Below are 13,931 nucleotides of genomic sequence, written 5' to 3' on the forward strand. Positions count from 1 at the left end.
TTTGGCAGAAAAAAATTCCACTAACTTACTCATCGGCCAAATGTGTTGTTATTTGAACAATTACATGATGGACAAAATGTCTTATTTTTTGGTCCTTGAACACATATAGCAAAGATAATCCGGCAGCCCATTAATCGCTCAAGTCCCAATTCAAATAATCATTACCGCATTTGCCGCACTATAAGGCGCTTCGGAGTATGAGGCGCACCTTCAATGAATGGCCTCTTTAAAAACTGTGTTCATATATAAGGCGCACCACATTATAAGGCGCATAAAATAGAAGCTACAACAGGGGCTGAGGTTGCATTATGCATCCACTGAATGGAGCCACACTAAAGGGAATACAATACAATACAGCTTTATTTATGTAGCGCTTTCACAAGCGCTGCAGCTGTAACAAAGCACTGTACAGAACATTTAAAATACTACGTCCAAGAAGTCTTAATATCGATCCACGTATAAGGCGCATCGGATTATGGCACGCTGTCGGCTTTTGAGAAAATGGAATGCTTTATAATGCGGACAATACGGTATGTGGAATACTGACGACTTTTCATGGCATCTGCAGACTCTTTCTAGTGTTTCTTCTGAGGACAGCAAGCAGGTTCTGGTGAGGATCATGTGGGACAACCTCAAGTTGCACCAAGACAAAGTCCACCCTTGTTATGTCCTCTGGAACGCACATTGTAAGTTGTGGGGACCATTTATTTTCATTTACTGTATTACATAAGATTCAATGAGCCCCTGAGATTCTGTTAGTGATACTCACAAGTCAATGACATCATGCATGAAAGTAATGGCGCAGTTGCGCATAATTGAATTTTGCGCTGCCTGTCCTTATCAGCGCTTTACTTGGAGTCGCAGATTTGCAGTTATAGAGACAAATGAGCCTTTGATTAGGTGGAATCTGATCTCCGTTTGGTTGCAGGCGCCAACTCTCTGGTTCGCTCGGGCCTGTGCGAGGAAGGCCAGCTCTTCACAGTGGAGCTCCTACAGAGTCTGGTGAGGAGCATCAAGAAGAGTGATATCTATCATCCCATGAGCCAAATCATCCAGCTGCTGGGGCCCGAGCTGGGTTTTAAAAGACAGAGGTGAGGAGGTGCAAATTGACTTTGCAATCGGGCACCTGTGTGAAATCAACTCAAGTGGGGTGTTGTGTGTGTCTCCCACATAGGAGCTTGTACAGAGATTTATTATTCCTCACTCTGGTGTCTTTGGGCAAGAACAACATCAATATCAGTAAGTTCCAAAATATCACCTGACAGCGATGTGAGACGACTTGCCATTCTTCTATGCGTTGATCCGTAAATTACTGGACTTTTAGCAGTCGTGTAGAAATAATGAAAACCAAGGACAAATGAACACAATATGGCTACCAAGATCAAACATACAACTGTTTTTTGTACACAAAAGAAAATGACCGTGTTGTGTCTATCAAGGGAGCTAATCCAAGATTCAAGATGACTAGCTTTCTGCCTTTGACTTTGTGTGGCTTTTTTCCATCTTGGGATCCAAAACTGCCGTTTCCCTCGACTAACCTTGCAACCTAATGCTACGTAAAACAGCTTTGCTAATCAATCATTATGACGTAGTGATGACTGCCTCAATGTCATGTAAAAAACGTGACGTCCTGACATGAAATAACCTGGATGTCACTGACATGTCATGAAGTTTTTGAGATTTTCTTTCTTTCTCTTTCAAGAAATTCCGTTTGAAGTACAACGCAAAGGCTGAAATCAAACGTAATCATGGAGGCTCGAGTAGCTTTATTGCTCATTGGTTTTACTTTTGCTTGATTATTTGTGTTCAGAAGGATTAATATTTTTACTCTATTTCATCAGGCTACAATCCGCTTGCTACTTTTATTTGATTATCTCTTATGATTAGTTGCTTGTCAGAGACTTCTGTCTGAACCCTCAATCCAGCTCAAATTGAGTCGGGCAGTCCCATGACTGCCCACAAGTTCACCACAGCATGTTATTTTAAAAGATTTTTTTTGTGCTAATTTTGTTGTATAGATTTTTTTTGCTGGGCAATATATGAATTTGCACATTTAAGTATGGTTTTGTCTTCGACATTCGTGCGCTGATTTAAAAAAAGGATAGATAGGTCGATAGATAGCTCATTTGCTTTGAGGTGAAAGAAAGTGAATAATCTTCAGTAACTCTTGTTTCCTTGCAGATGCATTTGACCGTGAGTACAAGTTGGCTTATGACCGCCTCACCCCGAGTCAGGTCAAACTGACACACAACTGTGACCGCCCCCCTGGAGCAGGGGTCATGGAGTGCAGGAAGACCTTTGGGGAGCCCACTCTGTGAACCAGATGTCATATGCGCACACACATGCACACACACACACACACACACACACACACACACACACTCACAAGAAAAACACCCGCATGTGTTTTGGTCTTCTGACTCAGGACCAGCTCACCTGAGCTCTTTTTAAGAAGCACAATGGGATTATGATTCTTAAATGCAAAAGCAACTGCCATGATGACATCTCTTCACTGTTGAGCGCTGGGACGTGCGGAGCAGTGAGTCTTGACTAAATATTGAGGAAATTCCATTGTATTTTACCAGTCAATTATTTGTACAGTTGTTACACTTTTTTATGACTTTTTTGTGTTTTAAAAGTATGTCAAAGATCATGTTTTGACTTTGTGGTCCTGGCGACCCGTGTTGAGACTGTTGTTGAGTGTAAAGAACAAATTGCTTTTTGACAGTAGGTTTTTGTTGTTGTTGTTGATTTTTAAAGCACTTTGACAAGATGAACTCTGCATTGGCCTGTCAACCAAAGAATTGATGGCTTGGACTGGGCCACATAACAAAATGTATTTTTTTTTTTAATGTCTTAACACATACAGCTTTACCAAAAGCAAAATAACATTCCTTCCCATCCTCCCCAAGTCCACACTTTAATGCCTGAAGACACTAAATGACATGGTAATCAACAAATAAATAAATAAATAATTTTTAGAACCAATTCTAAGAAGGGAGCAGTAAATTAATTTATATGCACAATGTTTATTCGTGTATTGTTTTTTTTTTCTACAGTGTACCAAAATAACCCAGATGGAAAATACTAATGTGATTTATTGACAGTTTTTAAAGCAATATATTTTTAAAGTGATATTTGTTGTGTAAGTTTGTTGTATGGGACCACTAAGTATACATTCCCTCAGTACAGTACAATCAAAGAGTGGGTTAACGGGAAAATGACTGAATACTTCAGTTGGATTCATTACAACGTTATGTTGATCTTGTCACAGTAAATGAAGAAACGCGTGTACAGAATTGGATGTAGTGAAGTTAAAACAGGTTCACGGTTTGAAACGACAGCTGTGCCCTGCCATGACCTCACATCATTTCTTCGAGTCACTGTGCCCCTAAAGACGCTGACAAAGCAACTTCTCTTTGTACTGTGATGTCCTTGCTTGGAATCAGACCCGTTTCATCGTGTGTGCATTAGCCTTATCCAAACAGAAAACTCACCACTTGATGTCTATATCGTGTGTCACGGTTAACTACTGTATGTTTGTTATTCACCATTTGTAAGGTGGACAACTAATTTATATGAAACTGCGTTCAAAAGAAGTGAATCTGTTATTTGCGTTTATTTCGTAATAAAAGCGCACCAACATTATTGAATATGTGATTCTTTAAATTGCTGATGGGCGTAAAGTGATTTAAACTGTGATGAAGCAAAATGGTCTACAATGAAATGTAAACAAAAACGGTCATACTTGTATAAGGGGCCATCTGAAACAACTGAAACATTATTCTCTCACAACTGGAACGCTCTCACACCTATTTTAGTTTATGTTAACTGTTTTGTTACAGCTGCTGCTGTTGTGAAAGCGCTATATAAATCAGCATGTATTGTATTGTATTAATGGGAAACTAGGTCACACCCATGCTACTTAAAAATTATTCACTCAGACACACTACGGAAATGATCTCACACTATTGAAATTAACTGACACTACTGAACCATTTAGATTCTTGCATACAGACATCACTGAGGCCTTCTCAATTCATTATAATTATCGCACATCATCGTAAAATGTTCATACAAAAAAATCTTCACACGCAACAGAAATGCTCTCACACATAAAAACGCTCACACTCTAAATCACACATCTGAAATGCTCTCACAGGTCACGCTAAACGCTCACGTCAATAACATGCATCATATATAAATGCTCACGCTTTAAACTAACAGGCACTCAAATGTCTCAACCACTCTCACACATTATATTAAAACAGTTCTGAAATATTCTCAAATACATTCTGAAATACTCTCACATTATATTCCAACGCTCATAAAATATGCTCAAATACGCAAATACTCTCACACCCAACTGAAATACTATCACGCATCATAACAAAATCTTGCACACAAACAGCTGAAGCACTCATACTCAAATCCTCTCACATGTGGAAATGCCATCATGTAAAATAGTAAAATAAGTGTCGAAGTAGAGTGTGTGTGTGGGGGGGGGGGTGTCTGGGAGAGAGTCATCTTCCTGGATTCATGTCAGTGGTGTGTGTGAGAGCATTTTAGTAGTCAGCGTGATAGGTAGTATTTTTAATTAACTAATTATGTTCCTGATGGCGCCTTGTAATGAGATTACATTTACCGGTAGTTGAAAACAAGTCTTTTCAGTTTTACTGAAAAGCTTGAGGTTAGAACTGAAATCCTCTCACGCATATCACTGAAATGCTTTCAAATAATATACTCAACTGAGAGTGAATCCTGCATGAATTCTCAATGTTCTGCAATACTTGCAACATACTGAGGACGCTGAGAGACCGCATGGTGTTGTGTAAGCTTCAGACGGAGACGGGACAGACGATGATGCGATCTTCCAACATGACGCTGAGCACCAGGAAGATAAAGTAGAGCAGGAACATGGTGAAGCCCAGAGTCTTGTTCATCTTCCACTTGCACGACGCGATGGAGATGATGACAAAGAGCAGCATGAGGAAGAGCAAGACAATGGCGCAAAAGAGCCCGTTGCTGCTGACGGCCACGGGGACCAAACCGTGGATGAACGAGTAGATCAGCCACGGCAGTGGCAGACTGAAACATAGACAGCGAGAGAAACAGTGAAGAATTAAGTGGCTGTTGTGTCATTGTGCTTCTTCGATGTGGTTTGAATGAATGAGCCATCGATAGGCGATATGTAAAATGGCGTTGGGAGTCTGTATCAATTGATCACTTTGCCTGGCTGTTAGTGAGCAAATTAGTACGTTAAAAAGAAGAAGAAGAAAAAGGAAGAGCCCAGAAGGTTAAAACTCACCCCACAGTGATATCAAAGATATTGCTGCCCACCGAGCTGGACACGGCCATGTCTCCAAGTCCTTTCCGGGCCACAATCACGCTGGTGATGAGGTCAGGGATGGACGTGCCAGCGGCCAGGATAGTCAGGCCCATTATCTCCTCAGAGATTCCGATTGTCTCCCCCACCTGTATGGTTAAAACAGAGTTCGTCTACAAGTATTGTATTGCTGATTTGTTGCACTTTATTTCGGGGTCAGCCTTCAAGTGTCTCCAGTTGGTCCAAAACGCTGCTGCTTGCCTCCTAGCTGGAGCTTGTATACGGAAGCACATAACTCCACTTCTGGCCTACCTTGACTGGCTCCCTGTATGTACACTTTACAGTAGATTATTTTTTTGGTCTTGAAATCGTTAATTCACAGGTGTCAAACGCAAGGCCCGGGGGCCAGATATGGCCCACCACATCATTTAATCTGGCCCGAGAAAGCAAATCAAACATGTCAACTTCTATGATGATTGCTAAAATCTGTACCAAAATTTCTAATTCTCATATGTAATAAATAAGCGAGATATTGTAAGATGTTCTTGTTACCAAAACCCTCATTACAGTAGTTGACTTCTTTGTATGGTTTCACAGTCATTATGGCCCTCCAAGGGAAACTGTCACTAAATGTGGCCTGCGACAAAAATGAATTTGACACCCCTCCTTGAATTGGTCTCACCCCACCTTCCCTCTCTGAGCCTGTCTACCTCTACACACCTCCCCAGTGCCTCAGGTCAGCGAACCAGCGGATGTTTACATGTGATCATCAACGTTTGGTTGTAAAATTTGAACTTGTCCTAAGTGTCCGCAGTCGCTAACCTGATGAGCCCACCACACCATAAGATAAGAGAAGATGGCGATCCACAAAATGGAGCCCAGGAAGGTGAGCACAAAAAATTTCCTGGAATTCTGTCAGAAAAAGCAAAAGTCACATTTTACGTTGAGCTTGTCGTCAGTTTACGTCTTGTTTTGATTGCAGTATTCGACTGCGGTGACCTGTTTGCGGACATCAGGGATGGTGAGCCACAAAGGAAAGACGATGGGCAGCAAGAAGAGGTAAGTGACTTGTTTCCGCCGCGTGTCGGGCCATTCTAAAGACAGAGGCTCCTCCTCGTTCTCCTCATCTTCGCCGGAGTCATTGTCGCTGTCATCTTCATCACTGTCATCTTCATCACTGTCCTCCTCGCCGCTGCTTGACTCGTCTGACCCGTCTCCCCCTGAGGGCTGGTCTTCCTGCATGTTCACCTTACATAGAAAGGTATCAAAGATTGACTTCTGGGCTTTTTGACATGCTTGATGGTGAGTGTACCTTGTCATCGTCAGGTGGCTCCTTCTTCTCAGTTTCGCCTGTCGTAGCGGCTTGGTCCTCTTCGGCCTGCTCCTTCCCACTGTCTCCATCTAACAAGTACCTCATACGTTTCTACTGCTCAGCTCTTTGTGAGAGGCAGTGTGATACATTGAAAAGAGTATGATTCACGTCCTATTAATCTTGCATTATTCCACCGTGTAGTCCGCAAGGCACCAATTATATCTCCTTATTTATTTGAAAGGGACGGCACAATTTAACCCTTTCACGCACCCTCTAACCTGATAACATCAGCTGTCCACTGTCGTAACCGCTGTCCCTGAAAGGGTTAAAATCATGACCATGATACCCAACAGGTGAGCTTCAAACTGACATATCAATGTTGAATTTAACGAAGGTTTGGGAGGTGCTCGTCCTCTTGCTGACTTACATTGAAAGTGCCCTTGAGCAAAGCTGCGTGTACAATAGAATGTGTATTTGCGAGTTACCTTCACTCTTTGCTGCAACGTCACCTTCAGCCTTCCGTCTCACCACATTATTCAGATTCTCAGCCTTGTCCTTGAATTTGCCTGCAAGCGTTCACACCAGCACAAAGAAACAGCCGACAGCGTTCATCGGTGTATCGACATTGTCGAACAGTCAATTGCAGAGTGATGGAGGAACAGTAGGCCGTTCAACACAACTCAACAACTTTCAAAATAAAGGAGGGCATAGACAAGACCAGGGGTGGGTAAAAACTAAGACCCACGGGCCTTTTTAATCCGGCCCGCCAAAGATTGGTGCACAATTAAGGTTTGATTGCATTCATTTCCTTTGGACTTGTAATGACAGGTATTTCAACACCAGGTGGCGCAGTTACTTCAAGTTGCAGAGCACAGGGAGGGAGGGGAAGACGAAGAAGGAGGGAGAGAGTAATGACCATAGAAGGGAAAGTGATATGTATCTGATTAAACGAAGCGGGTAACAAAGTACGAAACATTCAGGAGACGCCTGGAGTCGGAAAGACTCAAATCTACGAGACTTTGAAAAACAAGGAAGCGATTCTTACTCAGTCCGATTCTGGCAATTTCCACGCTCAGAGTGAATTGCTTGTGGCTCGAGTAAATGAACATTTCCTAGAATGGTTTTTGATTGTTATCATGTTAAAAACTTTCCGCAAACTGGACCGCTAATAAGAGTCGGAGAGCAGTCAAATGTGTAGAGCATGAACAACAGGGGGCTCAGTACACATCCTTGAGGAGAACCGATGCTGAGTGTGATGGTGGAGGAGAATGTTACATTATTACTGGCATACAAAAACATTGTGCTATCGTCTTTATTTTCTATTTCTATTTCTAATTTTTGGCCCGGCCCTCCACAATATTTTCTGCTTCTCATTTAGCCCCCCCGGGAAAAAAATTGCCCACCCCTGGACAAGACGATGACTTTCTCAAAGTACTTGTTGTATTATCAAATGGACTTGCACTGTGTACTGGCCACAACATTATTTCACGGTGCAGTTGTACCTAAAACTGCACCGTGAAATAAGAGGAAACTTCACATCATTAATTAGCTTTGTTGTTCTCATCCTGTCATAAGATGGTCACATATACATGACACAAAATAGAGTATGAAGATCGCCACTCAAAGATGTAAATATAAATAAAAGTGAAAAGAAAAAAACAGATAGGGCTCATTTTCATAACTAACTTAAAGCCGCGCGGCACATGCGTATCTCTGTGATGTTGCTCATTTCACAGAGTAGCGCGGGATGGTGGATCTGCAAGAGGGAGCACTGCGCCACTCTGAAAGTGGTCAAAACCAATTTCAATCATGGCCAATCAAAGCAGCTCAGTTTATTCCCATTAAATATGGCGCAGTAGAGTCTCACATGGAATAAGCACATCTGCACCATGCAATGCCAATAATACCAAAGTGACTAACACATTAAGAAAATATATTACATTCTTATCCGCTGTTTTGCATTTCTCTATTCGACATCCAGTACTTCTCAATTAAGTAAACCAAGAATGGCCAAACATAATGATGATGACAGTGCAGTTGATGTGTGTTTGTCATCGGGGAGCTCACCTTCTCCCAGGGGGTCTAATGTGTGTATCATGAGTTGGAAAATGGTGTTCCTCATGGTGCTGTTGTGCAAAGACGCTGAACTTCCACCGCGTTGAAGGGATGGCTTCAACTAGGGCGAAACAATACGAATGGTGCTGCTGGTGAAACGCGAGCAAAAATGCATCGTATCAGCTGCAAGACATTTGTTGTTGCCATGGCAGCGCCATGCAAATGAACAGCACGGAGGTCAATTAAGTATGAAGAGAAATGAGTGAAAATGATCAAAAACTGTTTTTCGCTTTTACCTTTAACCGATTCCTGTCGTCTGGTGGAGGAGGACCGTTATCTTGACTACCCCCATTGGCTTTGGTCTGTGCATAATGAATTTTTAAGCAAAAAAAAAAAAATCTAACAAAAGCATACATTTCATTCAGTTGGTGCTTTTGTATCAGTCCTTGTATATTCATTCATTCATTCATTCATCTTCCGTACCGCTTGATCCTCACTAGGGTCGCGGGGGGTGCTGGAGCCTATCCCAGCTGTCTCCGGGCAGTAGGCGGGGGACACCCTGAATCGGTTGCCAGCCAATCGCAGGGCACACAGAGACAAACAACCATCCACGCTCACACTCACACCTAGGGACAATTCAGAGTGTTCAATCAGCCTGCCATGCATATTTTTGGAATGTGGGAGGAAACCGGAGCACCCGGAGAAAACCCACGCAGGCCCGGGGAGAACATGCAAACTCCACACAGGGAGGCCGGAGCTGGAATCGAACCCGGTACCTCTGCACTGTGAAGCCGACGTGCTAACCACTGGACTACCGGGCCGCCCGTCCTTGTATATAGCATTGTCATTTTTTTGTTTTGCGCATGGGAGTTGAAACGTTTCGGGCATGATGAACATTTTTACAGTTGATGTGCATAAACAATTTCCCAGCAGATTGGAACTGTGAATGTGAATCTGCATTTTGTCACGTGAGTGTGTGAGCTTGAATAAAGACACTTGATGTGGGCGCCACTCTGGGCGCAGCTCAGCATTCCCTTGAGGGATTATGTCACTCAGTTTTGCTTTCAGGCATTTCAGTGTGTCACTTCACTCTTATGACACATTCATAAACATGTCAGTAAACATATCAGGATTGAAAGGGTGATCCTTTTAAGGAATAAAACCAGACGATGACAAAATCATGGCCCCCCCGTGATTGGATTAGCGGTGTCGTGGATGGACAAATATTTTGGGACAATATAGCGAATGAAAAGTCAAGAATACAAAGATCAGTTATGGGCATGGTTATAATAGTTTTTGATTTATCACAATGGTGACATTTTATTTTATATTTACATTTTTTTGTTTTGTTTTTGCTTTTAGTTTTAATGTTTTTAGACCTGGTTTGTTAGATTTTATCTTTGAAAAATGTTTTCTTTTGGTATAGTATTTTATTGGTTTGAGTTTTATAAAATATATTAAATGTGTGTGTGTGTGTGTATAAATATAAATAAATAAATATAAATACTATATATATATATATAATATTATATATACAAGTATATACATATTATTAAAAATATATAATATATTTTATAAAACTCAAATAAAAACGACATAAATACATATTTTTATACACACACACCCACACACCATTGACCCTAATGAGGACAAGCACTCTAAATAATGGATGAATGGATACATGGCTTTTGACGCGTACCAAAAAGTCTGTGTTATATAGGGACTGCCTTGTCAGAATTTCAGTACAGTATTTCACTTCCTCAGATGTGTTGTTCTGTTCTAAGAAGTGTTTGATAAAACAAATGTTCTTACCACTTCTGGCTCCTCATCAGTGATGATTCGGACAATGCTCTTGTGTTTGTAAAGCTGCGTTTTGAACATGTATTCTATTTGGGCGTTAAACTTCATGAAGATGACATAGAGTGTGTAGCTGGCCACCAGCATCATACTCTCCCACCACATGATGACATTGTCCAGGAAGAAGATGATGAGCAAGATGAGGTCCACAATGTAGAAGGAAATATCTCGGAAAAGAGGCCACCAGGTGAGACGAAGAACCTCCCGGGAAAACAAAGCGCACATCCCGATCACAAAGAGGATGTTGAAAACTGCGGAACCGACGATCGTCCCGATGCCAACGTTACTATGAGCTATGAAGACCCCGATCAAGGAGGTGAAAAGTTCAGGGGCAGATCCTCCGGCCGCCATGAAAGTAGCCCCCGCCACGTCATCGGATATCTCTAATTTGTCTATGATGACCCCGAGTGCGGGTACGAAGAATTCGTCACACACAATAGCAAGTGACACAAACATGTACATCATGCCGGAAATATGCAAGACCACCCAGCCTCGTCTGCGCTCCTCCACTGAGAAAATATCTTCGGGGTACTCTCCCTTCATGTGAGGAGCTTCATCAGGAGAAGATGGAGTGGGGGCCTCCTCCTTGGGATCAGGCGGTACATAGATGCAATGCACAATAGTCCGGTTGGTGGTTGCTGGCGGTGGAGTTCTCGAGGCAGTCGAGTTGGAAGGGGTCGCCTGTGTCGTTTGGTTTCTTGGCTTTTCCCAACCCTCGGTCGTGACATCCTCGACCCATCCAGCCGAGCCCTCAGTGAAAGTGTCTCCGATCTGAGGCAAAGGCGGCACTTCATCGTGTTCGGCGCTGATGGTCAGCTGGTACACGATGCAGATGAAGACCCCGGCCAGGAGGAATAAGACTCGCCTCAAACGAAGTCGCTTCCTTCCTGGACAATACATACTGAATATTCAGATTCTGTGTTCGATTGTGGATTTCGATGCATTAATGACAGTCCAGCTCTCAGTCCAATAGTCCAGATCACCCCGTGTCTGATTAGGGCTCATAGGATACCACACCTCTTTGGCGTGTTTCATTTCGCATGCTTGGGCCACCTATAGTGCAAAAATAAAAACTGATTATTATGAGGGCCTGAGTGACAGGTGTTTGAATGCCTGCTTAGTACTGTCATTGTTCTTCTTCTGACCTCACCAATATTGGCAAATATCCTGCTGAAAATGTGGGTATTATAGGGGTCTTGAAACGACTCCCCCAATCACCCCTCTGTTGCACACCCTGGAAAATTAGAAGATAAGGCAACATTAGTTTCAAAGCTCTGAAGGACTCATGCCTGAAACTGAAGAGCAAAACGGCCATTTTGGGCCAATTCTAGCACTCTGACTTTGACATTCCCGGACTCTGGAATTAAAATGAGCCCCAATCAGAAGCGGGTATTCTAGATAAATGGGTGATGCTTCAAGTTATAATTATTAAAGGCGAAGTCAACCCCCAAATTGTCTTTACAATAATATGTTCTCTCCAGCCTCACTAGTCCGAACACGTCATTCTGATGAATATTACATTTGTGGAATGTGGGTTAAGCAGTAAAATCCACCCCTTTTTGCCCATCTCAGGGGGCGCCCATTTTGCTACTTGCTGTCGACTGAAAATGACATCACAGTTGCTCAGGGCTCAGGAAACAACCGTTCAGCTTTAGAAAACAGGTGAGCCGTAATTGGTTGTTACCTGAGAATGAGCAATTGTGATGTCATTTTCAGTTGACAGAAAGTGGCAAAATGGCCACGCCCCTGAGATGGATAAAGGCCGGTAGATTTTGCATATTCACTCATACAGTATTCCACAAAGGCATTATTAATCAGGAAACTAGTAGGGCTCCATCGAACATAATATTCTAAAGTATTTTGGGGGCTTGATTTCCCCTTTATCAATATTATTGTTATTGCTTACTAGATCTCAATGAACAAGGATTGTTTTAAGCTCAACACAACCACAGAAATGACATCAAATATAAATATTTGCTGGGTTTTACAAATATGAAAACAACACTGCATTTTAAATAAAAAGATGCAAACTTACCAAAATTCTGCTGGGTCAGAGAAGGCAGGAAAACGTCTGACAATCACAGTGAAGCTGAGCCGGTGGAACGGCACACACACACAAGCGAGCGAGCAAACAGTTTATGTAGGACGCAGGACGCGTCTTCAGAATGGATCAGCACAATAGCTAATACCTGCAAGCGTTAAGAAGATTAGCTACTGAATACGGTATTGTCTCACTCTCACTTCATCGTGGCCCACCTCACGAATATTTTCACATTCGTACCAAATACTTCCCGTCATTTATTTATTTATTTTGTAATTACAAGCAAATCTTGCTACATTTTAATTAAACAAAATTGTATGATTTGGCCAAATAACAGAATAATGGTCTGTCTTTTTGGCTTACATTTGTGTCTTATATTTGAATGTTCCTTGTTGGAAGGTATCTTGCATTTTGTAATATTTCAACTAGCAGTTCCATTTCAATTGAAAAGCACATTTATTTTATGACCACCTCCATCTTGGCATTGCAATTGAACTTGAATGCAAGATTCACTACACATTGTAAATTCCTGACGTCAAAGTAATTCCAAAATGCAATGTAAAAATACAACATTTTATACTAAGCACATCCTGGATTCGGGAGGAGCAATTCGGTTTTGGTCCTGGCCGTGCTGCCTCCATGACCTGATCTAAGTAGTAGGAAATGGTACGGTATGTTATGGTATTAAGCACAAAAATATAACATTTTGAGCTTAAACTATACAAAACCATCGATTTAATTTATATAGCACTTTTCACTACAGCTGATTACATTTGACATTAAACAACAATAATAGAACAGAACACGTCACAAAGATTCTCGTTGTGTAGATGAACGGCAAAACAGGCCATATGATGAGCAAATAATTTTTAATACAGTGCGTCAAAACATGTACGATGCACTACACTCCCTAACGGAAAACAGATCTTTCGGGTACTCCCCCTGTATGTGAGGTGCATCACCAGGAGGTAAATATGATGTGATGGTTGCTCCAAAAGCGAGGGACTGATTGATGTGACGCAGACATGTAGTTGGTAGTGATGGGCTCGTGATTTCCATTTCGGTCTGTGGTGATGTTATGGCCTCTGTTATGTTGAATCTAAAGGTGCATTTTTCATGCTCCCTGTTGAGTGTTTCACAACATTCTATGTTGGTGTATACAATCTGATGAATAGAACACGGAGAATTACAACTAGCTGCAAATGCCTTCTGTGTGAAAAGTATAATTTGTCTCTCAAAAGAAACTATGTCAAGCGTGTGTAGTGGTTGACTCTGCTCTCTTCTGTGTAGACAATGCGGGTTCAGTTCTTACGCAGTGAGTGTGAAAGGTTTTCTATCAT

General features: G+C 41.9%; 2 protein-coding genes and 2 long non-coding RNA genes across 5 annotated transcripts in view; 2 read left to right on the plus strand and 2 right to left on the minus strand.

Moving 5' to 3' along the window:
- dennd4a (DENN/MADD domain containing 4A) overlaps positions 1-3,648 on the plus strand; it is a 24,118-nt gene extending 20,470 nt beyond the window's left edge. For both annotated transcript variants that reach the window (XM_052061388.1, XM_052061389.1), the window contains 4 exons: positions 569-686; positions 929-1,091; positions 1,175-1,239; positions 2,182-3,648. In XM_052061388.1, the coding sequence (XP_051917348.1) occupies positions 569-686; positions 929-1,091; positions 1,175-1,239; positions 2,182-2,318 (483 nt within the window). In that variant the 3' untranslated portion in view covers positions 2,319-3,648. The remainder of the gene's footprint in view (positions 1-568; positions 687-928; positions 1,092-1,174; positions 1,240-2,181) is intronic.
- Positions 3,138-11,450, minus strand: slc24a1 (solute carrier family 24 member 1). The gene is made up of 9 exons (XM_052061394.1): positions 10,506-11,450; positions 8,990-9,055; positions 8,706-8,814; positions 7,124-7,204; positions 6,639-6,727; positions 6,326-6,574; positions 6,149-6,238; positions 5,309-5,475; positions 3,138-5,088 (listed from the first exon to the last, which is right to left on the minus strand). The coding sequence occupies exons 1-9, from the start codon at positions 11,448-11,450 to the stop codon at positions 4,839-4,841; spliced, it is 2,046 nt and encodes a 681-aa protein (XP_051917354.1). The 3' UTR covers positions 3,138-4,838.
- On the plus strand, positions 5,482-7,762 carry LOC127597977 (uncharacterized). The gene is made up of 3 exons (XR_007961821.1): positions 5,482-6,062; positions 6,141-6,212; positions 6,309-7,762. It is a non-coding gene; the product is annotated as an uncharacterized LOC127597977 (long non-coding RNA).
- Positions 11,451-11,452: 2 nt separating the features above from the next.
- LOC127597975 (uncharacterized) lies at positions 11,453-12,730 on the minus strand. The gene is made up of 3 exons (XR_007961818.1): positions 12,586-12,730; positions 11,701-11,784; positions 11,453-11,603 (listed from the first exon to the last, which is right to left on the minus strand). It is a non-coding gene; the product is annotated as an uncharacterized LOC127597975 (long non-coding RNA).
- Between the last annotated feature and the right edge of the window lie 1,201 nt (positions 12,731-13,931).

The sequence above is a fragment of the Hippocampus zosterae genome, chromosome 3 (genome assembly GCF_025434085.1).
Source record: "Hippocampus zosterae strain Florida chromosome 3, ASM2543408v3, whole genome shotgun sequence".
Taxonomy (NCBI): domain Eukaryota; kingdom Metazoa; phylum Chordata; class Actinopteri; order Syngnathiformes; family Syngnathidae; genus Hippocampus; species Hippocampus zosterae.

Excerpts from the sequence above, each read along its gene's own strand:
- slc24a1 (XM_052061394.1), bottom strand. The coding sequence starts at position 11,450 with ATGTATTGTCCAGGAAGGAAGCGACTTCGTTTGAGGCGAGTCTTATTC. Across the intron at positions 9,056-10,505 it reads CTGATGAGGAGCCAGAAGTG|ACCAAAGCCAATGGGGGTAG; the intron begins GTAAGAACATTT and ends CATTATGCACAG. Across the intron at positions 6,239-6,325 it reads TCCCTGATGTCCGCAAACAG|AATTCCAGGAAATTTTTTGT; the intron begins GTCACCGCAGTC and ends TTTTTCTGACAG.